Here is a 23,680-nt window from a genome sequence, read left to right as displayed (position 1 = left end):
GTGGACGGGACGGTGGTGTGTTTACAGAGCCTCCCTGATGGGTCCCCTGGGAGGTCCCACGGTCTGGCCCCAAACCTGCCCAGGGAGGTGGGGTGGGAGAGAAGACAGCCTGGGGGGCAGTGGCCGAGCCCTGGCTTCAGCCCCAGGACAGGACTGCAGAGCCGGAGCAGAGCGGCTGGGCTGCGGACCACAGGCAGCCCACGGGCCGGGTCAGAGCATCTCAGGGCCTGCGGCTTATGCTCCTGGGGAGTTGACTCCCTGTTCACTGGAGAACCCATCGCTGGAAGCAGCCTTCCTGGGCATGTGGGGCCGTGGGCACTTCCAGGACCCACGCCTTTGAGAGCCTGGGAAGTGTGCAGAGAGCCGCCCAGGGCAGCCTGGCTGGAGTCCTGTGAGGGCTCACGCATCAGCACCTCAGCTCCCTCACCACGGTGGCCCAGAGCCTGACAGGAAGTGGAAGCTGGACAGCCACATCCTGCTGGAGAGGCAGCCACGCAGCCCAGACTAGAGAAGAGGCTGGGCCAGGCACAGTGGTCTCACCTATGATCCCAGCTACTCAGGAGGCTGAGGCAGGAGGATTTCAAGTTCAAGGCCAGCCTCAGCAACTTGGTGAGATCCTGTCTCAAAATAAGACATAAAAAGGGCTAGGGAGCAGCTCCATGGTAAAGTACCCCTGGGTTCAATCCACAGGACACAAAATCAAAACAAGGTGCTGGGCCTCGCCTCCTGGAGGAGGGCCAGCTGAGAGCCACAGCACCAAGTTTACAGCCATCCTGGCTGCTCTCCCGCCCTGAGGCCTCTCTGGGAACTTCATCAGGGACAGGGGCCTGGGGTCTACTGTCCCCATCAGGCCAGGAGTGGGTGAGGCCCCACAGCATTCCTTGGGTGCAGCTTCTCCCATGAGACTCAGGACATAGGATAGAGGCCAGTGATGCCCCCACATGGGGGACAGAAGGAGCAGCAGCCCCACACCCAGAGCAGGACCAACTCCAGCCCGGCCACACTGGGCTCCTGGTACCAGCCCAGCCCTGCCCCTGAGAGTGACTCCGCATGTCTACCTTCACCCTAGGGTCATGGTCCAGACAAGGTGTCCTTTCACACGGACAACTCTCTGCCCCCTGCACTGTCCAGTCGCTGGGGGACAGGGCTGCTTGGGCTCCGGGGCCTCTGCACCCGCCTTGGGGTTCTGGGCTCGCAGCACACCTGACGCAGGTGCTGCTCTGAAGTCAGTCTCCCTTGGAGATCTTTCTGGCTGGAGAGGTGGTCCGCTTTCTCCGGCATCTTCCTCTCGGCTCTGCTTGAAGACAGAGCCCTTCTTTCTGCTGCACCCTTCTCTCTGCACCAAGCCTGCACAGCATTCCAGCCCCTGCCCAGAACGAGCTGGCCACGGGCCTGAGCTCTCAGCACCACAGTAGCCTGCCGCCTCCTCAGCGAGCACTTGGCTGGTGGCACTGGACCCCACGGGCTGCCATTCCAGCGCCTGCCTGCTGCCCAGGCTCAGAGTGAGTATGGACCCCATGATCCACATACTGGTCTTGTATCAGCTTTCAGCTACTACACAATCAACCCAGGGCCAGCGGCGAAAGGCCAGGATTTAAGATGTGTCGAGCTGGCTGGGCAGGTCCTGCTGCCTCATCTGGGATCACGCAGGCAGCTGCTGTCAGTGGGCAGGCCAGCTGGAGAGGCTGGCAGCTGGACAGGCTTCCTCATGGCGTGGGGTCCAGCAAGTCAGTGCCCACTTAACAAGCCTCTCCTTGCAGACGTCTCACTGGCCAAAGCAGGAAATGGCCTGTGTGTGGTCTGGGAGGGATGGCCTGCTCCACACCCTGAACCCACAGACTGCCCTGGCAGCTTTTCCCTCACCTCCTGCAGGTCTCTGCTCACACGACACCTCTCTGGCCTCCTCCGGCCACCCTGCAGGGGATGCTGGTTAGTCAGCTTCATGTTGCTGCAACAAAATGCCTGATGCCACTAGCTTAGGAAGAGAGGCTTGTTCAGCTCGGTTTGGGAGGTTTGAGGACACAGTGTCTGCCTCGGCTTGTTCTGTGAGGGTGGTGATGGCGGGCAGCACACGGGGCAAAGCAGCCTGCAGCCCCGCCACCTCCCAGGGGCTCCTCCTGAGGACCCGGCCTTCGACACATAGGCCTTGGGACCCGCAGCATGCAAAGCATGGCAGGGGGCAGCCCCACCTCCAGCCCCGTGCCCAGGCACATGCCACAGCCTGCCCACTGCCTCTGTTGTCCCCCTCCTGCCGAACCCGCTCCATAGCCACAGGGCATGTGGGGCCGCCTGGACACCCAGTGCCTAGCCTGGAGCCCCACAGCTATTTCTGGGTGGAGAGAAGGAAGGGAGGCAGAGGAGGGTGGCCAGGAGGGGAGAAAGGCCCAGATCCTGTCTGTGGTGTGGCCCACACGCCGCCACCCAGAGAAGCAAAGTCCAGACGGCACTTCCTGCCTGCAGGGAACGGACAGCTGCATGGACGGGTGAAACTCGGCCGACACCCGGGAGAGACTCCTGACGACAGCCCTGCACCCTGGCCACGGCCCCAGCGCCGGGCCCCACAGAGCGGTTCCCGTTCACAGGACCACCGCGGCCAGGAGGAGGCCCTGTGCAGCAGGACCCGGCTGGCTCTCTGCAGTTCTCAGGCATCGCAAGGTCCCCAGGAGGAGGGCTGCCGGAGCATCACCCAGAGCCAGGCGGGCCCAGCCAGCAGCCCGGAGGCAGCGAGGCCGCAGGCGGCACACCCCCCAGCCGGTGCTGGGCAGCATCGGGCAGCGACGCAGGGCCAGGGGCGGCCTCCCACTTCCAGACTTAATTCACTCTGACATCTCGCTGCCTTTGACCCCCTTATGGAGTCACGTGGTGTTTAAAACTCATTATCCCCCATTGAAACAGGAAGTTAATTAAACCCTTCACAGAGCCAGCGCTGACAAATGTCAGGATGGCCCCGGCGTAGCTGCCCCTGACTCCAGCGCCCGCGGTGACTGGCGGAGGGGGACGGGAGGTCAGGCAGGGCCAGGTGACAGGTCTGCCCCCCAGCAGCCCCTAGCGTCCACTCTGAGAAAGCGTGTGCAATTCCCAGGGTGAATCCAGGGCTGCCAGGCCTGCTGGGTGGCTTCAGGCGAGGGGCCGACCTCCCTGAGCCTCAGTGTGTCTGCCTGGCAAATGGCAGTTCTGGCAGTTCCTCCCGAGAGCGGTTGGAGCAGAGGTGGGGCTGCGTCCGTCAGCGCTCCGCACGGGCTTCCAGGAGGAAGAGCTCCTTCCTCTGATGCTACAAGAGGCCCAGCGGAACGTGGCGAGGCAGCTGGGCCCCGCCCTGCAAGCTGCCACAGAGGCCTGCTGCTGTCTGATGGTGCTGAGAGTCTCTGGCCAGGCAACAGGAGGGACAGCTCGTGCAAAGCCCTGTGGCCACAGGACTTCTTAAGGCCCTCAGGACGGCAGGCATGTGTGGGATTTCCACAGTGGTGCCCAGAAAGTCCCCCTGGCCTCGGCCTGCAGTGGGGGCAGGACGGGGGTGGGGAGGTGGTGGCGGAGCAGCGTGGAGAAGGCAGCAGTGTCTCTGGGCATCTCGGAGCCCCGAGGTACAGTCACAGACACCAGGCATGGGCTGACCCCCAAGTGGGTTTGCAGGGGTGGACAGAGACATCGCCATGCGGCCCGGAGTTCGGGAGCCCTGACCTCTGACCTCAGGCCTTTGCCACACCACTTGCTGTTGCCCCTGCGTTCTTGGCCCTATGCTCCTCTCCCAGCACTCTTTCCTAAGTATCCTCTTCATCCTTCAAGGTCCAGCTTAAGTTTCTAGAACATTCTGTGAGTCCCTTGATTGTAGCCCAACTGCCTGTGCAGGGCCTGGCACATGGGAGGGGCCCCTCTCAGTCCACCCACCCACAGTTAACGCCTGCCCAGAGAGCCTCCTGGGGCAGGCCAGCTAGAAGCAAGCCATCAGAGGAGCAGCCTGCAGGGCAGAAGACAGAGGCAGGCCAAGGCACAAGACCAGAACCACAGGGCTTGGGCCAGAGGAGCCCCAAGGGTACAGCCCACCTTCCTCGGTTATGAGGAAACAGGACCAAAGAGGTCAAGAACCTGCCCAGGGTCACCCAAAAACAGCAGAGCAGAATCCAAGGCAGTACTCTGACCTCCAGACCAGAGTTAAGAAGGACTCTCTAGAACGAGGTAAGGAGGCCACACCTGTGATCCCAGCCACTTAGAGGCTGAGGCAGGAGGATCGTAGGTTCAAGGCTGGCCTCCGCAACTTAGTAGGGCCCTCTCTCAAAATAAAAAGTTAAAAGTGCTGGGGACGTGGCTCAGTAGTAAGACCACCCCTGGGCTCAATCTCCAGTAAAAAGAAGGAGGGGCTCTCCGAAGGACGGCCTCCTGGGACGGCCTCCAGCTCTCCCATTTCCAAGCTGGGCTCCTAGAGAGGAAATGGACCCCTTTCTGGGACCATGTGCCCCTGCCCCAGAGAGCTATGCAGCGGTTACATAGAATGTGACTGTGTAGGACGCTGGCCAGCCCCCGACAACACACCTGTCCTGGAAGCAGCCCCACATGCTGATGCGGGTCCAGGGAGGGGAGGGGAGGCCCACTAAGCCATCCGGAGCCGAGGGTAAACACAGAAGAGACCCTCCCTACGCAGCCCAGAACCAGCCCTGGGGCTCAGGCAGAGAAGGGTGAGGGCCTGTGCTGACCCAAAACCTCCCCTTCAGGCCGGAGGCCTCTCTGGGCCCTGCCAGTCCAGCGTCCCCCATCCCAGACACACCCTGTCTCCTGCCGGGGAGGCCCTGACGGGCATGACCACCAGAAAGCTGCCCAGATTCCAAGACAGCATGCTGGAGATGTCACGGGACACCGCCTCTAGGGTGGACACCCTGGGCAGATGGCCCCTTGGCAGCCTTTCCCGGGCTGGCACCCTCCCTGGGCACCTCTGGGAGCCTGGAGTCGGGCTTTGCGGCAGCCCTGGTAAGCAGGAAGAAATGGGGCCAGGCTGGGCTGGTGACTGGAAGCAGAGCCCCCCGCAGGTGTCAAGGACACTGGGCTCTGGTGAATGTGACCCTGTCCTCCACTGATGACCTTGACTGGGACAAGGGCCAAGCGGAAATGGCTCCCAGTGGGAGCCTGTGGTGGGCGGGCTCCCCCAGCCACCTCAGCACCCTCCACCTGCTCCACCTGTCCCACCTGGGCAGGGGCTGCTCCCCACAAGGCAGAGGAGGGCACAGTGCAGAGCACTCCGGGAGCGGCCAGGTGGGACAGGCCCCTGGGGTGCGGAGGCTGCCCGGGTCTAGCACTGCTGTCACTGCCGGTGCTTTCACACTGCAGGGGTCACCAGGCTCCGGTCTGACCCCCACCCTGTGCTGGGCGATGTGTCCCTCCTCAGGGCTTCAGGGTTTCCATCCATATGTGGGATGGAAGAAGTCCACCAGGCAGGCAAAGAAGGGGCCGCAGGTACACAGGGCACTCTTCTCCTGCAGCCTGGACAGCCACCACTAACCCACCCCCTGGGCTCATCCTCCTCTGAGCCTCAGAACCCACCCCAACAGATCTCTAGCTACTCCACAGGCTCCAGCTCATGCCTCATGCTGTGCACCCAGCCTCAACCCCAACAGGTGCTGGCCTCCCAGCTGCCTCCTCCATCACCCCCAGCTCCTAGGTCCCTTCCCCTGGGGAGAAGGCGGGAGGAGTGCTAGGTGGAGTGCTCTACCTAGCTGGGGGGACCTGGGTTTAGTGAACCACTAGGACGTGGCTCCCTCTCCCTACCCATGGGAGGGCAGTCACCCCTGCCCTGCACAGACAGCAACAAGAGACAGGCCCAGCATCTGTCTGCAGATTTCTGGGCTCCTGACCTCAGTCTGTTTCTGTCTATCCAAGGGGGTGGACCCCAGCGCCCTGTCCACTGGCAACTCTTCTGCATCTCCTGCACAGTGTCCTTGGGGTGGTGGTTGGGGCAGGAGGATACCCTCCTCTTGCAGAAGAGGGGCCTTCATAACAGAAGCTGGGATGGGATGGGGCTTCCAGGTAGAGCGCCCAGGCCAGGCAAGCCGCTGCACTTGACAACGGTGGAGACTGCTGTGCCATGTGGTGACTGTCTGCCTGCGGGAGGGCGTCAGGGTGTCTTCCCTGGAAAAGTCTTCCTGTTAGACCCTGTACCCCGCCCTCCTGTCTTATGAGCATGTGGGGAGGGGGCAGGCATCCAATGCAGTCCAAGAATAACAAAAGCAAAGAATGTGGTTTCTCTGGGAGTGGGGATAACCCTCTAATCTGTGGACGTTCAGAGCGTTCCTGAGATTCAGTATCTTCACTGGAAAGTGGGGCCACCTCTGGGACCCCAGAGACATATCCCAAAGAACAAGACAGTGGGTTCCTCATCTGCGAACCTGCCGTTGGAATCGGGAAGGCGCTGCTGGGCACCTCCTAGGAAGGGGCAAGGGAGCCTACAGAAGAAGGCCCCAGGGGCAGCGTTCAGGGGTTGCTGGCCTCCGCGACCCTGCCTGCTTTCTGGTCAGGTCTAAACCCAAGGGGGAAGAACCCAGGTTCCTGCTCCCTTTAAGGTAAAGAAGACCTGCACCGCAGGGAGTCACTGCTGCCGCGTGCCGCTTCCAAGGCAGTCTTCGACCGAAGCCCCTACTGGGCCAGAACCCCTCCACACTCCAAGTCTGGCCCAAGACAAACGTGGGTGTCAATGTGTCAGGCTTCCAGACCCGTGCTAGCCGTGCCCACTGCGCAAGTGGACAGGCCCCTGAGTCCCAGATTCAGGGCGGGACCAAGGCCATGGGGCGGGGTTACCGAGTGGAGGGGGCGGGGCGGTCTCGACTCTAGGGACCTTCACGTCGGGTCTGGTTTGGGGACGGAGCTGGCGCCGAGGAACGGAATAGGTCGCCAAGTCCCAGCGTGACCTGAGGACATAGTCTTAGAAACCCAGGGGGAGTGGAAAGGCTAGAGATCTACGTAGGACGGGGAACCGACCTCGGGGCGGGGCCCAGGAGCCGAAGGACTGGCCAGGAGGGCGGGACCACGGCGCCAGAGGCGGGGCCAGCGTGGGGAAGGCTGGCCAGGAGGGGGCGGGGCCTTCTGGAGGAAGGACTGACCAAGCGGGGGCGGAGCTGCGGAGCCGGGGGCAGGGCGAGGCGGGGCAAGAGGCCAGCGGCCAGCTACGTGCTGGCCCCGCCCCGCGCCGGCCCGCCCTCCCGCAGCGCCCTCGCGGTGGCCGCCGGTTCGCCGCTTGCTGCCCGCAGGTTCCATTGAGAAAAGCCGGGCGGCGGCGGCGGTGTCTGCGCGGGAGCCGAAGAGCCGGCACCAGCCCGCCGCCCGCCCGCTGGGCAGTCCGCGCGCCCGAGCGCAGGGCCGTGGCCTTCGGCCTCCGCGGCGGCGCCAGCGGCTCCCAGCCGGGCGCGGCGGGCTGGGGGCACGAGCCCGGGCGGCCGTGGAACCCGGGAACCGGGGGCATGAGCGACCCCGCGGCCCCGCCGCGCCCCCGCCGCCCGCCGCCGCCCGTCAGGGGCTAGAGGCGGCCGCCGCGAGGGCGCGCGGCGCCGGAGACATGTCCAGGAGGAAACAGAGCAACCCCCGGCAGATCAAGCGTAAGTCAAACTTTGCTCGCCGTCCCCCTCCGCCCGCAGACCCCCGCCAGTGCCCCGCCGCCAAGCGCCACCCCCGCGCGGCCGCCCATCCCGGCACTGCCCGCGAGCGCGGCGACCTTCACCCTGCGCCTCGCCCCCCGCGCTGTGTGCCAAGCGCGCCGTAATCTAATCTCCACTGGCGGGCTGGGCCCCCGCGTCTGGGCTTGGGCACTGGGGGTCCGGCCCAGGAGGGGGTGACTGCCCAGAGGACCCGGAGGAGGGTGGTTGGGGGCGCGGCCCGGACACCGCGCGGCCTGCCCCTCCCCCGCATCTCCGAGATGGTGCGGCGATAGGGCGGCCCCGATCTGGGCTCAGATAAAGTTTAAAATATTCCATTCTGCAAGTCCCATCCTGATAAGATCACTCTGTCGGGACGGGCTGAAATTGTGATCTTATCTCTCGCGCTTGACTCTCCCAGGCTTTGTATCTAGAGGGAGAAAGAGAGACCAGGGAGCGAGAGGGGGCACCTGGGGCTGCGAGGAACGGCGTAAAGAAGTGGCGGGGACCAGGCGGCGCCTCCCGCGAGTGCTGGCCGCAGAGCCGCATGGCTGGGGGAGGGGGGTGTGCAGCTGCCGCAGCAGCCTAAGCGCTCGGCTCTAGCTACCCAGACCCCCCCCCCCCGCGCTGGGGGTTTGAACCCTAGCTCTGCCTGCCTGGGGACAAGTCTGCCCCTACAAGTGTCCCTGCCCAGGCAGCAAACAGTGCCCTTGTGTGCCGGTGGGCACCTACACACACCCGGCCTGAGGGGGCTGCCCTGAGTCAATGAAGGAGCTCTGGGGACTCAGGCCTCTGGCGTTGCCCCTGCGCGCGTCCAAGTTTCTCTCAGGTGCGGGGCACCCTCCGGGTTGAGGGGCCACTGCACGTCCACTTTACCCGTGGCGGCGTGATAAGGCGTCTTGCGCTCTCTGGACCACTGGGCTGCCGCGGGACCTCTTCGCGACTCCAGGAGCCAGCCAGCGCACAGGAAGCGCCCCTCCCCACCCCACACCACACCAATAATAACTTCGCGCCTCTGCGGCCAGGGCCCAGGCGCGGCGCGCGGCTTCCTCCCCCAGCGCCTCCCACTGGCCAGACAGCTGGTCATCCGGGCCAGCCGGTGGTGAGAGGAGGGTCCGGCTGGCTGCCCAGCTCCGCGCGCATGGACACTGCCTTCTGTGCCCACAGGACCGCTGCCACCAGGACCCAGTGCCCTAGCCTGTGGGAGCGTCTCCACTGCTGTGGTCTAGGAAAGGGGCCCTCGAGCGCGAATCCGGGTTCCCGTAACCCGACTCCCCAAATGCAAGCGGGACCTGTTTTCCGAAAGTCGCCTTCCATCATGTCAACTCAAGTATTAAACCACCCACGGGTCCCGATCTGCGCTGTTCTCTGGTTTCTTTTTCCCTTCCTCCCCTGAGCCTCTGCTCCTTCGGCGCGAGTGTGTGAGTGCGCCTCAGCGTGATGAGAAACGCAGATAACTCCGGCAGGGAGATCGCAGGCTGGGAACCGATCGCCAGCGCCGATAAGGCCGCGGGAGCAGAGTAGCGCCGGCCCAGCTGGGTCGGCGAGCCGCTCCCGTTGGGGACTGGGACTGCGCGGGTCAGTCCCTGCGACCCACCTCAGCGCGGCCCAGGACTTGGGCAGGACCCGGGAGGCAGGCCCAGGGACCCTCCCTGCAGCTTTCGGCCCAGGGCGCCTCCTCCCCTGGCAGATCTAAGCGCGTTAAGATGAGAACACTGATTGTCACCAAGCGGCGGCGCCCGCCCGCCCTCTGCCCGCGGCTGTGCGTGCGGCCCTCGCAGCTGCGCGCCCGCTGCCCTGGCCTCACCTGCGGCCCCGCGCAGGGTGTGGAGGGGAGGGGGCCGAGCGCTTCGGGCCGCCGCCCCCCCCCCCCGTGCCCCCATCAAAGCCTGGGCGCAGCTGCCCGCGCCTCTGTGCGCCTTTTGTTCTGAGCGGAGATAGATGTGCCGCGCTGATAAGGCGCGCAACCGATGGCGGCCGCGATAGGCGCTTCCATTTATTAACTTCAAACGTGGGAGCGGGGGGAGGGCGAGGCAGGAGCGCGGCCTTGGCCGGCCAGATGGCTGACACGATAGGCCGGGCCGCTGGCGGGGTGAGCAGGGCAGGGCGCAGCTCAGGACCCCCGGCGCCCCGGGCCGCGCAGCTTTCCTCCCGCCCGGGTCGATGTGAGCTCTGATAAGCGTGGGCCGGTCGGCTCGATGGCGATCGCCAAGAGCGATAAGAGGCCTTATCTAAGGCCACCAGGCCCGGCTGGGTTCGAGGCAACAACATCGCGGGGGTGTGGCGGCTGGGGCAGAGGGGGCCCGGGAGGCTGGACGGGGGTTGGGGAGCAGGCGTCAGGCATCCGCGCGGGGTCCTTCTGGGGAGCTTTTCCCCAAACAGGCTTGATTGCCAAGAAGTTGATCCTCCCCCTGGGCCGGTGGTACAGTCCATCAAAATGAAAGAAAACTGACTTTGCTCAGGCCGGAGCTGAGGGAGAGGACACCCCGCCCCTAATTCCTATTAGATGGCGGTAGTGGGCCAGAGGGTTTGTCACCTGCAGAAGAGGTGGTTTCCCCTGAATCATGTTGGGTTGTTGGTTCCTGGCAAGTTTAGGTGTAACCTGCTAGGAGTTTTCTTAAAGAAAAACTCAAGGTGGTTTCCTTGGACCCACTTGGGGAGGAGCCCAGGGTGCTGCTTGCTGCCTTTCCCAGTCTCCCAGGTCAGGGAATGGTCTGTCCTGATCTGCCTTGACTGGGCAAGTATTTATTGAGCACTTGCTGTGTGCAAGCACTGGGGACCCTCTCATAGGGACTGAATAAGTGAGCCAGGGACCCGAGGAGGGGGTTCAGGGATGCTTCTCAGAAGGGAAAGGAGAGGCCAGCCACGGGGGCCCTTCCAGAGATGAGACTGACCTGTTTCCAGCTCTAGAAAACGTGCCGACAGTTCCCTGCTCTTTGTATGGAGTGGAGGGCTGAGGGGCACGCCTGGGAGGAGGGGAGGCCTGTGTGGGGTGGAGGTGGAGGCCAGGAGCGTGGTGGAGTCTAAGACTGGTCTTGAGATCAGAGACCTGGAGAAGCCCTTTCGGTGGGAGGAGTGTGGACCCCCATACCGAATGGACCTGGCCGACGGCACGGGGCTTCCTGAAGGTGCGGGGACCTGGGCCCTCCCTCCCAGCTCCCTGCCAGCCCACAGCAGGGGAGGTGTTCTCACACATCAGCAGAGTTTGATTAAACAAATTGCCACAGGATGACTGATGCACTCCGCTTCAAAGCCACCTGCCTGCTCTCCTCAGCAGCACAACGCCCACCGCGGCCAGCCGTGTGGGATGGGTGGCGGTGACGTTTTATGAGGCTCAGTGTCAGGCACCCAGGGACCCCCTCACCATGCCCAGCGACTTGGGGAGGGGCTTGGTGGCCTGGCTGCACTTGACGCCGGGCCACCTCAGGCAGGTCCTTCCCTTCCACAGCCCTCACTTCCTTTTTGAGAGACGGCGTAACCGGGTCTGCTACTCCAGGGTCAGCACATGTAAGTCCTGCCCTGGACTGGCCTTGCCCCTGTTGCCCCCAGCCCCGTCACCACCCTGGGGCAGCAACTGCAGTGTGCCTGCACTGGACGTCCAGGTTGTCCTCTGTCCTGAGGGTGCAGAGCCACTGACTGTGGCAGAGGAGTTTGAGGTGGGGCAGGACTCTGCCATCCACGTCCTGCACCTGGACTCCTGGATTCCAGTGGACGCTGGCGCCCACACCGCCATCCCCTGACACTTGTGGGGCCTCGCCCTGGCTCCTGGCCGTGGACCATCCTGCATTCCTGGGCCCGAGAGGACAGACAGCTCACCCTGTGGTTTGAGAATACCCACGATGCTAACGATGGCTGCAGCGGGTCCCGTTCCTACCTCTGCCGCGCATCTGGGGAAACAGCACAGAGAACCAAGTTTCTCTCCCGAGAAAGACCAGCCAGACCTGGGTGAAGGTAGCCTGGCCCCCTCTTTCAACCACCATGACCTGAATGGCATGCTGCCTCTCCACTTCCAGCAGCCCTAGGCCTCAGTCTCTGCGTCTGCGAAATGGGCCTGCAGGAGGCGCAGAGGACCTCGGGGCCTTTTCTGACCTGCCCTCTCGACTCCACTGTGCCCCTTCCTGAGATGTTACTGCTCGGGACGGCCCCTGGGGGGCCTCGCCCAGCCCTGACCGGGGCCTGAGCCTGGGACCCAGTCCCTCTGGCCCGGGGCCCCTCCCTGGAGGTCACCAGGACCCAGCATGGCACTGAGCACTCCGGGATTTAAGTGGGTCAGTTGGGGAAGAAAGGAGGAGGAATGCGATGCCATTAATTGTGCCCCTTATCTCCTGTTTCTATGCCAACCAGACGTTCCCGGGGCTTGACGGGCTCGTGAATAATACTCCCGGCTGGCCTATCTGCCATCGACAGCCCTCCTCCTAGAGGCAGCTGTTGCCTCCCCGATGGGTATCGCCAACCCTGTGGACCTGGGCCTGGGCCTGCCTGGAGGCCATCCTGGAGAAACTCAGGCCCTGGCCGGGCTCCTGCCCACCTGCCCACCATAGCCCTGGTCTCCTGGAGGTTCCGAAGGCTCTGTCCCCATTTCACAGAAGGGGAGACTGAGGATACAGCTGCGTGTTGTCTCCAGAAATCACGGCTTTCCCCTCAGGAGGCCTGGCCTTGTCCCAAGGGGCTGGGAGCGGGGGACAGCACCTGCAGGAGGAGCCCCTGCTGTGTGACCTTGGCACCCCCACCCACTCCACTCATCTCCTGTCCTTGGCTGTGTCTTAGGGGGCAGGTGAAGGTGGGGCAGGAGCTCAGCTACCCACAGGTCACAAGCCGCGCTGTGACCCTGTGCACAGGGGAGCCAGCTTGGGGGCTGGGGTTCAAGCCCAGGTCCGCTGTCTCCTCCCTGCACTCGGCTCCCTCCTGCCTCACGTCTGGCAGGGTGCTCCTCAGCATGGACGTGTGCGACGACCACTGTGCGTGCCTGCCCAGGCCTCCTGGCTCAGACCCCCGCTGCCCACTTGGTCCTGTGAGCTCCCTGAGGGCAGGGATGGGACTGTCCCATCCCACCTTGGAGGCCTGCTGGGACCAAATAGATGCTCAGCACGAAACGGATGTGGGCCCAGGTCCTGGTCTGGCTGCCCGCAAGGCCTGCCAAGTCTCAGCTTTCCGTCTGTGGAGCAGGGAAGTGGCAGCACCCGTCCCCACGGGGTCGGGAGAGTCTGTGGGAAGCCCCTGCCCTCCTGCCTCTGCGCCCCTCCTGCCCTCCCCCCTCCCCCTCCTGTCCTCCTCTCCCTCCTCCTCTTCCTCCCCCTGTGTACCCGGGCCCAGGTGGCAGCAGGGTGGTGGCCCTCCCTGCCCCGTGTGCTCTTGGACCAAGGGGCATGCCTCAGTCCAGTCTCCCGTTTCTCAAATGAGAACCACCAATGCCCCAGAGCCTCGAGCAGGTGCTGCCTGAGAGCTGGAGGGTCCAGCCGAGGCGGAGCAGAAACACAGGCACCAGCCCCTGCAGCTGGGGTGGTCTGGCTCCAGTGGACCCTGGGGCTGGCCCCTGCCCCAGCCCGGCTGGGCACATGCCCTGAATTGAAGACACAGGGTCAGGACGGCGGGGGCTCCCGGGCCCGCCTCCTGGCCCAGGGGCTGGGCTGCCATCAGCCCCACTGCAGCCTGGGCCTCTCACCTGAGCGTGGGGACAGCGTGTCTGTCCCCAAGGCCGTCCACTGCTCCAGCAGGGCTGGTACACAGTCGGTGCCTAGTGAGCAGCACTGCTCAGAGCAGACCCTAGGAAGGGAGCCTGGGCCTCGTGCTTCTCCAGCCCTGCGGGCTGAGGAGCTGGAGCTGGCGAGGGGCCTGCGCAGCCCAGAGCCTCTGCCCGCCCGCTGGCCAGCACAGTCGTGCCTGCGCCCAGGCCTGGGTTGCACCCTGAGGCCTCCAGAGCCAAGGCGAGCACCGCAGGGCCCTCCGGGGACAGGAGCCCAGCCTGGCCCTGCTGCCACCCTGCGGCCAAGGCTGTCCCCCTGGTGTGTGGCAGGAGCTCCCTGGGAGCACCTGGCACCTGCTGCAGCGTCACCAGGCTCCTGTCCTGCCAGAGCCTGGGGCTCTGCCCCAGGTCCTCCTCCCACCTGCACCACCGCTGGCCGCCTGCTCCTGCCTGGGCTTTCCCTGCCCAGCGTCCTTGTCGTTCAGGTGAGGAAACTGAGGCCCCATCATTCACCCGACGTGGGAGCTGGTCAGGGGCCCGGGGTTGGGGTGTCTCTGGGTGGAGTCCACTCAGCGCCCTGCGAGGTCCCCAGTGTCCCTGGACCTCTGCAGCCCCGGGCCCCCTCCCTTCTCCCTCCTCCGCAGTGGTTGGGAGACACTGGCCAGGCGGGGATGTGGCGCTGACCTTGGGCAGAGCTGGTGGGGCAGAGAAGCAGCCCCTCCCCCGCCGCCAGGCACTCCTCTGGCCTCCCCGGATGGCCCTGGCCTCTCTGGGCCTCAGCTTCCCCACCGGCAGCACAGGGGCCGCCGTGTAGACTCTGCGAGCCCTTTGAAGTCTACGTTCGCCCTGGTACCCCAGGAGTGGGAGCAGGGCCCCAGCTGACTCAGCCCAGCGTGCTGAGTGCTCCTGGCTCGTGTTTGCCATCCCTCCTGTGACTCTTCAGACAGCTGTTTAGACTGGGGTTCTGAACCCATTCTGCATCTGAGGAAATGGATCAGAGAGGGTGGTGGCTGCCTCAGATTCACACAGCATAGAGTGGTGTTCCTGCTGTGGAAACAGAGTCAGTGGGGAGCAAGGGCCAGAGTTAGTCTGCATGAGCCCTGTCCCTGCTCCTAGGCTGGGGGCCTGTGTCCCCAAAACCCAGCACTGGTGGGTGTGCTGCTTCCTGAGAAGCAGCCGCAGTGGGGTTTCTGAAGTGGTGCCTCCTGGAGCTTCCCTGTGAGCGGCCACGTTGGGGACAGGCTCTGTTCTAGAGTTGCAGCTGTCCCACTCTGCCTATGGGAAGTGACCTTGCTTCTCTGACTCTCCGTCTCTGCAAAATCGGGCTTCCTTGGGGACCCCGCGATGGGCTCTGCGGGCACCTGGTCCTCATGCGGGTCACGGGCTCCCGAGCCTCCGTCTCCCTGCGTCAGTGGTGTTCCGCTCGCTGGTGGGGAGGGTGGCGGAGGCCACAGCACACATGGCCTGCAGGCTGGGGTGCATCTGCCTGTTCACACTCAGGGAAGGGGCCGAGGGGCCTCCTCTCCCCCCAGACCGCTGGGCCCGTGGCTCTGCACCTGCCAGCCTCCCGGGCTTGCTTCTCCAGTTCTCCTGGGTCTGACGTCCAGCCCGCGCCTGGCCACTTGGACCCATCACCGTCGGTGGCGCTTCTCTCTATCAAGCCTGCGCCCCAAAAGCCAGACCCAGAGAGCAGGAGGGGAGGCCCAGGGCCAGGTGAAGCTCCTCCGCTGGGGAGAGGGAAGGCCTCAGCAGACTCCACCCGCACAGGAGAGCCTGTGGCTGCCTGGCAGCTGCCCCTGGGCTCCTCTGGGGTCAGGCCACCAGGCCCCAGTGACAGCGGGGAAGCCCACACTGACACACCCAGACTCCTCCCACTCAGTCTGACTCCTGGGCTGCACGGCGCGGGCCCGCTGAGCACGCCCGAGCCCAGCCTGTGCCCACACCATGCCCAGGGCTGCACAGACCTGACCTCGCTCCCGCCTGCTGCGAGGAAGGTCCCCAAGGGGAAGGGAAGCCAGGGAGTGTAAAGGTCAGACTGCACCTGCCTTGGGAGCAGCAGACTGGGGGCTGCAGGGTGGCTCCTGGGAGAGCTGTCTCTGTGCCCTGCGCGGCCTGGCGATGCCCTTCGCAGGCTTGGGACACTAAGGCCTCCTGGGGCTCCAGGTCATGGCTGGCTGTGGTCTCAACACTGACCTTGGGCGAGTTCCTTCCCCCACCCTGGCAGGGGTTGCAGCAGAAAGACCAGAGCTGCAGCTTCATGGGGCACCGTGGGGCCAGCCCTGCCTGGGCAGCACCGTGACCCTGGCCAGCGGGTGTCCTGGGATGAGACCCTGTGTTAATCGCCAGGGTGTTGGAACCAGTGGATTTGGGGCTTCCCTCTCCCCGTGGTTAGAGGTGTCCCATTTACGGGCCTTGAATGTCCGTCCCCAGGAGATCACTGTTGGTAGTTCAGCTCCCCAGGCTGGGCCCCCTGGGGACAGGGCCCTGCTGCCAAGGCAAGGGGTGGTGTGTCCACAGCCCGCTCCACCTGCAGCTCGCTGCCTGGCCTGCCTTCTCCCACCTCCTGGGCCTGGGGCTCCCAGCCACGGGATCCTGAGGTGCCCCCACCTCAGTTTCCCCTTCTGAGCCGCAGGTCCTCACCCAGCGCCACTGAATGCACGCAGCCTCCCAGGGGCAGAGGTGCCCAGCGTTCCCTGTGTTGGCCCCTGGTCTGTGGGCACCGGCCCCTGGCCTGCTGGCCGTTCCCTCTCCCGGTGCGGCTGAAGCCTGGTCCCGCACTGTCTCCCTGTCCGGGCCTCTGGCGGGCGCAGGTTTCAGCTCCTGTGATAACTCGGAAAGTTGAACTGTCCCCATTACTGCGCCGAGATGGTTGGCGAGATACGGCCTCGATAATGGAGGAGATAGGGCGTCTCGGTGGCCAGTGGCCCAGCCTCCCTCCATTAACATTCCCCACCAGCCAGCGGCCTATCTCCTCCATTTCCACTCCTCCCGCAGATAAGAATGGAAATTCTGACTTCATAGCTCACTGATTAAAGTGTCTGGATTTCTTGATAATACACAGATAAATTATGTTTTTGAAAAAGAAGGTAGGGAGAAGGGTGGGGGACGGAACCCCGCAAGGGAGCCCTTGGCCGGTGCTCCCGCCCGGCGGGCAGCCGCCAGTGTCCGGCTGCACCCGTGGGCTCTGTACAGAGACTGCCGGGCAAGCTGGCCCACAGCAGGCAGGGCTGGGGTGGCCTGGAGCAGGCCCCTGCTCGGGAGGGCAGCAGCCGAGACCACTGGACTTGGCACCGTGGCCCAGGCTGCGGGCTCAGCACTGTGGGCTGACCAGCTGCAGTGCACCTGGCAGCCTGGTGGTGGGCAGATGGGGTCAGCAGCCGGCTGCCTGGCCTCGCCCCCGGGCCGTCTCGGCCCCAGTCGTCACTGGTCAAGTGGGCACAGTCTTTGAGCAGTGCACTGCACCAGGCAGGGGCTTCGCCTGCTCCGGTCCCTGCGGTCCCCATCCCTGGGTGGTGGCTGCCGTACAGCGGCGCTCACTCCGCGTCAGGGCCCTGGCAGAGCCCTGGCTGTGTTTGGGGCAGGATCTGAACTCCGGCCGCTCCATCCCACCTCATCCCCTTCCCACTCGGAAGCCCACGGGCCCCGGGGCTGCTCCCACCGCCCCCGCCCTCCCCTGGGCGGCTGGGCCTGGCTGCCATCGGTGACAGTCAGCGCCCAGACGGGACTCAGGTACGTCGCGCGTCTGTCTGGATGAAGCCCGTCTCCTTCAGCTGATCCGAGATCCTGCGCTGATGGGGCGATTAGCGGCGATTAGGGCTGGCGTGTGGCTAATCCTCCTGCTGAGGGACAGGCGAGCAGCAGTGGGGCAGGGGCCCAGCACCCACCGCGGGGGAGAGACAGGCCCGGCAGCAGGACAGCTCCCGGCTGGTGGCGGGCTGAGCCCAGCCCCTATCCCCGTGAGGCGCTACCCAGGACCACCTGGGGCTCCCAGCAGGCCTTTCTGGATTTATTTTTTCAGTGACTCTTGGAAAACTAGATTCTCTGGGGTCCTGGGGGCAGGAGGCCCGGATGGGGGCCCACAACACTTCTGGGTGTCTCTAGGACTCCCAGTTATATAACCCTGATGGTTGCCATAATCAGTAGCTCCCCTTATTGAGTCCTTGCTGCATGCAAGCCTCACGCTTGACCTGCCTTGTAGAATAAGGGCCTCCCTGTACCCCTGGGAAGAGTGATTATATCCTCATTTCTCCTCTGATGATTCAAGACTCAGAGAGGCTGAGTAACTAACTCAAGTTCACACAGCACTGGAGGAAACAGGAGGGACTCTGACTTATAGGCTTGTTCCAGACCTGGGTCTCCGTCTGGCTGGAGGTTCTGGGGTGTTTGCAGCCATGGGCCCCCACCTATTGGGCCTGCCCCCTCCATTTCAAGGAAAAAGGCCCAGGCACAGAGAGGGAAAGTGACTGCTCAAAGCTACACAGCCCTGTCCCAGGAGCAGCGGAAGCTGGGGCTAAGGCTGGGCGAGATACGGCCTCAATAATGAGGAGATACGGTGTCTCGGTGTCTCTACGCCTGCCTATTTCTTGGGGCTCCTTTGGTGAGAAAGCTGGTTTCTGTCCTCTCGATTTTGCTTTGTGTCTGTATTCTAAGGGGAGTTCGCTGCTTCCAGTGAGTTGGGGTGTGTTTGGGGGAAGGGGATAAATCAGGATGGAGCGGCTAGAGTTCAGATCCCGCCCCTGGGCAAGTGACTTCACACCGCTGGCCTGGGTTCCCTTCGCTGCGCCATGGCCACGCGCAATCCCAGCATGCGCAGCCTTTGAAGCGTGATGGGGGCGGGGGCTGCTGCGGCCCTGTGCCGTCCTGGCAGCAGGGTGGCACCCCGGGCGCCTGGCAGGGCCGCTCATCCTCCACCCGGCCGCAGTTCTTCCTGCAGTTTCTGGCAAGTGGCTTCATTTGCAGATGACCTCACTAAGCTTTGCAGAGGCCCAGGGCTCCTCCTGTCCTGTGGTGACCCCTTGTCCGCTCCTTGGATGCCCCTTGTCACCAGCGTCTCCAGAGGCACGCAGGGAGCCTGAGGCTCCGGGGTGCTTGGGCGGGAGCCTGGGGTCCCGAGTGCCGGTCACTCTGGCTCTTGAACGCCGAGCTGTCCTGAGCCTGTGTGCACATCCGTGAAACAGGGCTGAGGATGCTAAGATCTGCCTGCAGGCCCGGGGCCAGGGTCCCTCTGGGCTCTCGCCATCTCCAGTGGCCCCCAGCCCCAGCCCTGCGCTGGGCCTGCCCAGGGCTTCTTCCAGGAGTTCAACCCTGCTCTCTAGACAAGAAGACAAGGCCCAGAGAGGCAGGCTTCCACCCCCTCAGCTGCCCTTGCTGTGTGGCCCTGGCCAAGCAAGTCCACTCTCTGGGCCTCGCTGCGCTCATCTAGAAGGTGGGCAGTGTCCATGGGTACTTGCCAGCAGGCCAGATGAAGCACTGCTACTGCTCTTGGTGGCCTCGAGACCCTGCCCCCCGGCTGCCTGGGACCCTCTCTCCCAGTCAGGAGCTGAGGGCAGGTGCTGGGAGCCACAGGAAGGAACTGGCTGACCAGTGCCCTTTCTGGCTGGGACCTAAGGCTAGTCCCCCACCCCAGTTCCACAGCCTCGGGGGTGGGGCGGGGTGTTCCACCCTACCCGGCCCCCAACAAGAAAGAAAGAAAAGGGAACCGATGGAAAGCGCGATAGCGCTGCGGCGCGGAGTCGCTATCGCTTATCTATCTCCTGCGCCTCCGAGCGGTTCTGTTTCCCCTTATCTCGCCCCACCAAAATGCCAGGAACAAAGGCGAGCACACACTCGCACACACCCACGGGCCCACTGCCGCTCGGAGCCCGGAGACGGTGCCACCATCCAGAGGGAAGGTGCACGTGGAAGTGTCCTCACCAGCACCGCCACCCTGGCCTTGCAGAGGAAGCCCTGACCACGGCAGCTGGAGATGCCTAGAAGGCCCTGCTGGGAGGGGAAGGCGAGTCTTGGAATAGGGCCCAGGTCGGGCTGGGCGCAGCTGCCCTAGAACACTGCTCCCCAAGCAGCCCTTTCCTGCCTAAGACTGGGACCTGGGGAAGGTCACCCAGAACCCAGCACTTCCCAGACACACCCCTGGGCAGCTGCGGCTGACCCCGAGCCCCGGTTGAGTTCCAGTGGCAGGCTCCATCCAGCCAGGTGGCCGGGGGCATGGAGCCCCGCCCCCTGCTGCAGCCACGCCCCTCAGACTAGGACCCCCATGGCCCCCACGGCCTCGGTTCTCACCCACCTGCTGGCAGCCAATAGAAATGGTGCATGCAAATGAGCAGGAGCGAGACCCAGTGATTGGCTGAGCTGCTGTGGATGGGATGGGCCTCCATAGAGGACGGGCCCTCCCCTAAAGTTGGGGACACTGTGCCCACCCTAGGCCCTGACCTTGGAGGGGGTGCCCCCAGACTCGGCTTTTTCAAGGCCTCACTGCCAGGGCCAGCCATTTGCCTGGCACAGTATCAGAACCGCCAGACCCTCACAGCCTGAATTAGGGGGATCAGGACACGGAGGACCCAAGATCAGTGCTGACAACTGACTGCCAGTTGGGAGCACTGAGCTCCTCGCCTGGGTAGGGACAGCCAGAGCCAGCCAGCTCCCTTTGCCCACCCTGGTAACTGGACTCCCTACAAACCTGGTGCATGCTGTTCCCCAGAGCCCGCCAACTGTAACTTTCATGCAGAACCTAACTTGGCCCTAGGTTGGGACATGGGCATAGAGTGCCCATTTGCCAAGCCTCAGTTTATGCATCTATAAAATGGGAAGGGGGTCTATTCTGCCTCCCAGAATGGTTTCTGAGCCCCTTCCCTTCGCTGGGCCTTGGTTTCCATTTACACCTGAGGGTGAGCCAGCAGGTTCTCCTGGGTTCCTTTCTCTGTGGCCATACTTGAGAAACCTGAGGTCTTCCTGAGTTCCCATTTCCAAAGACTTGCATGTGAGGAGATCATGGCTGTGGAGACTTTACGGGACTCTGCATCCTGTTCTAAGTCCACTCTGACCTCCTTGGTGTGTCTTATCTCAGAAGCTGGCCCCTCATGGCCAGAGACCCCATGGCTCTCCACACCACCCGCGGGCTCCGGCATTCAGCCTCGGCCACGGGCGTTCTTCAGTATACAGAAGTGGAGAACCGTGCTGGAGGGCGGGGCTGAGCCAGGGAGCGGCGGGGGCGTCAGACCAGGCTCGGTGTAACTGGCCGAGGCCCCTCACCTCTGGCCCAGGTCCCCACCAGAGGAGTGGGTGCTCCCGCCAGGCCACAGGGGCCAGCCCCGCTTGGGCTGCTCTCGCTGCCCCAGGACAATGCAGGACACACAGTTGGCTCCCCAGAAGTGGCTCCCCGGTTGACCTCCAGATCATCTCTGTCCCTGTCCCTGGAGGCAAAGTGAACAGATGGCAAAAGGAAGCCAGAAGAGCCTCCAAGCCAACCCGAGGAGCGGACAGTGTGGTGTGGAGGGACCCAGGCCTTGCAAGGCAGGGCTCAGGCACGCCCCACCCGGACCCCACTGCAACCTCCGGCTCCTGTCTCAGCCGCCCCTTTCTTTCTCTCTCGCTCAAGCTGAAGCTCATGCCCTGTGTGGCCTCGGCCACTCCTGCCTGGCCGGTGGCCGGGCCAGCCACATGCTGGTCAGGGCCACACTTTCCCAAGTGCGTCAACAGCCCCGGGCTGCGGCTCCCACGCGGCCGACTGGGCCCGCCCCCCGGCGTCCTAATCGGTTCTCCGGAGTGAAACAATCTCGTGTAATCTATCAGCGGCTATCAGGCCCATCGGAGGCCGGAGCGGCCAGGCCCAGAGATGGCGCCAACCTCTAGCGTTGATAAAGTTTCCGAGTGCAGCGTGATGAATGTTGAGTAAGCACAGGCCGCGCGAGGGGATGTGGACTTGGCGGCCGCAGCTGCGCTGAAGCCCGTCCCCCCGTCAGCGGCTGGGCTGGGCGTCCTCAGACCCAGCCCTGCCCTCCTCAGCTCGCCTTGCTCAGCCCAGCCCCACCCAGCCACTGGCCCTGGCCTGAGAGAGGGCATGCTCAGGGCAGGGGTGGGTCCTGAAGGGGCTCATGGAGGTGGCCTGGAGCCTGGAGCCGGGCTGCCTGGAGGTGCCGCGTGCTGCTGGGAGAATGAACCCCGACTCCCTCCCAGACCCCCCCACGCCTCCCCAGCCCACTCTGCTTTTTCCCACCTCAGGGCAGGCCCTGGCCCTGCTCTCTGCCTGGACACCCCTCCTGGGCTTTTCTCAGCCACAGCTTGAATGCCACCTCCTCCAGGAAGCCCCCACGCCACCCGCTTTTCATCCTGCACGCAGCGCTGCCCATGTGGTGCTGAGGTCCATGTCCCCACCCCATCTGGGCTGGACCCGTCTGCTCACCTCAGCCTGCTGCCCCTGGGAATGGCCCTGCAGGGCCTTCCTGAGCTCAGGGCCTTGCTGGCCCCTCTGCAGGGCAGGCAGTTCTGCAAGGCTGCTGACCCATTTGCCAGATGCGTGAGCCACAGCCTGGGCGGGTCTCTGATGGGCTGAGGGAGGACCCCTTCGGGGCAGGGCAGGGCGAGCAGGCTGAGAGGCCTGGAGCAGGCTCCTGCGTTTCCCTGTCTGCAAAGTAGGATGCCCTGGGTGAGTTGCCTGAGAGCCAGAGCCCTGTGGTAGGATGACCACTCCAGAGCAGGAGAGGCCCTGGAGGAAGGGCCCCCCAGAAACCCTGTGCGACCCTGTCCCAGGGCAGTTCAACTCACTGACTGCCACCCTTTAGTTCCAAGCTCATCTCCCAGAAGGAGTTGAAGTGGGCATGGAGGGAGTGCCCAGAGAAGAAGGAGAGAGTCCCTGGAACAACTCACGCACAGGCAGGGTGGGAGACCATGGGCCACCACGTGCACAGGGCACCGTGGGCTTCGGTCAGATCCAGAGTCAGCGAGAATCAGCAAAGAAAGGCAGGAGATGTTTAAAGACTTCCACTGGCTTGCTCGGACTCGGTGGCTGGCGTGTGCCGCTCTGCATGGGAGTGAGCAAGGTGGCACCCTGTGTTCTCCCGGGTTGCCTCTTACTGCCGTGCCCGTTCTTCAGCCAGCAGTCCTGCCTGCATCTCACTGCGGGTGAATTATATCTCAGTAGAACACTGTGCGTGTCCGTCGCAGCGGCTCACGATGAGTGGAATGTGGATCCTGGGGTTCAGAGTCAGGGCCCTGCTTGGATTTGCCTGAGCATTTGAGATCTTGCCAGAGTTGCCCCAGGATGGCCCAGAGCACCCTCCAAGCCTGGCTGATGCCCAGGGCTGCACCTCCAGTACCGGCTAAGCTGAGGCCAAGCCCACCAGGTCTGGCCCTTCAGGAGCTCACCCCCAACAGTAGCTGCCCACTGCACAAGGGGGCCCTAACCACCCGAGAGAACAAGACTCCAGGCAGAAGGACTCAGGCTCAGACATCTGCCGCCCAGATGGAGCAGTGAGCTCCCTGTCGCACAGGGCACGCGAGAACCATCTGCGGCGAAGCTCTCTAGAGAGGGTCCAGCTGATTGGCCTTGGCTCCCTTGCCCAGGCACACAGCTCAGTGGTGATGGGCTCAGGTGTGGCCCTGGCTTGCCAGGGCTGGTTCTGCAATGGGGTTGCCACTCCTCTGTCTTGGGCTTACCTAGCTCTTTGCTGGGCCCAGGGAGGCTGTGCTGGCTGAGCTGAGCTAGGGCCCTTGAGGACAGACCATGGGGACCCAGCTGGGCCATGGAGCAGATTCCGAGGGAGGACGGCTTTAGCCAGGCAGACGGTGACAGTGGGAAGGAGGTTGGCTGTTATCCTGGGGATGCTGGTTTAGGCAGCAGTGACAAATGCCCCGCGGGGAGGCACGTGGGGTGGGGCACTTGCTGAGAGCCACATTCGGGGTGAGGGTAGGTGTGAGCAGACCCCACTGAGGAAGCCCAGCCCCTGGGGCGCCTGCCAAGCAAACTTCCTGCTGGGAATGCGGGCCTGGAGTGCCCTGAGGCAGCCGGCTGGCCCCGAAGGCTTGCCCAGTGCTCCTGAGTCTGCTCCCGGCCATCTGCTTTGGCCCTGGGCGTCTGCTGAGCCGCCACTGGAGTGGCATGTGGGCTAGGCGTCGGCTCCTGAGGGCCGGCTCGCCCTGCAGCACGGGCACCGGCTGCTGCGTTTCCTGCCTGTCATCAGAGGCCTCCTTGCCAGGTGGGCCTGGGGAGAGGCCACTCTGCCAGTCATGTGTCCACCTCTGGCCAAGAGGTTGCACTTTACACCAACTCCCAGGTTCTTCCTGGGGAGCACAGGGCTCCTGGGATGACTGGTCACAGTCCCCAAGCCCAGCTGGGTCCTGGTCACCCTGAGCTCCCAACTGTGCAACCCCTCAGAGGGCAGGGCTGTCCTGT

At 64.2% G+C, this 23,680-nt stretch overlaps 1 protein-coding gene across 3 annotated transcripts in view; it reads left to right on the top strand.

The window, feature by feature from the left end:
* Positions 1–7,188: 7,188 nt before the first annotated feature.
* Positions 7,189–23,680, top strand: part of Zfpm1 (zinc finger protein, FOG family member 1) — a 52,454-nt gene continuing 35,962 nt past the window's right edge. For all 3 annotated transcript variants that reach the window (XM_047530122.1, XM_047530120.1, XM_047530121.1), the window contains exon 1: positions 7,189–7,574. In XM_047530122.1, the coding sequence (XP_047386078.1) occupies positions 7,535–7,574 (40 nt within the window). In that variant the 5' untranslated portion in view covers positions 7,189–7,534. The remainder of the gene's footprint in view (positions 7,575–23,680) is intronic.

Source organism: Sciurus carolinensis, chromosome 16 (genome assembly GCF_902686445.1).
Source record: "Sciurus carolinensis chromosome 16, mSciCar1.2, whole genome shotgun sequence".
NCBI classification, from domain to species: domain Eukaryota; kingdom Metazoa; phylum Chordata; class Mammalia; order Rodentia; family Sciuridae; genus Sciurus; species Sciurus carolinensis.
Note: the sequence above shows the minus strand (reverse complement) of the source record. Positions and strands in the feature narration are given on the sequence as shown.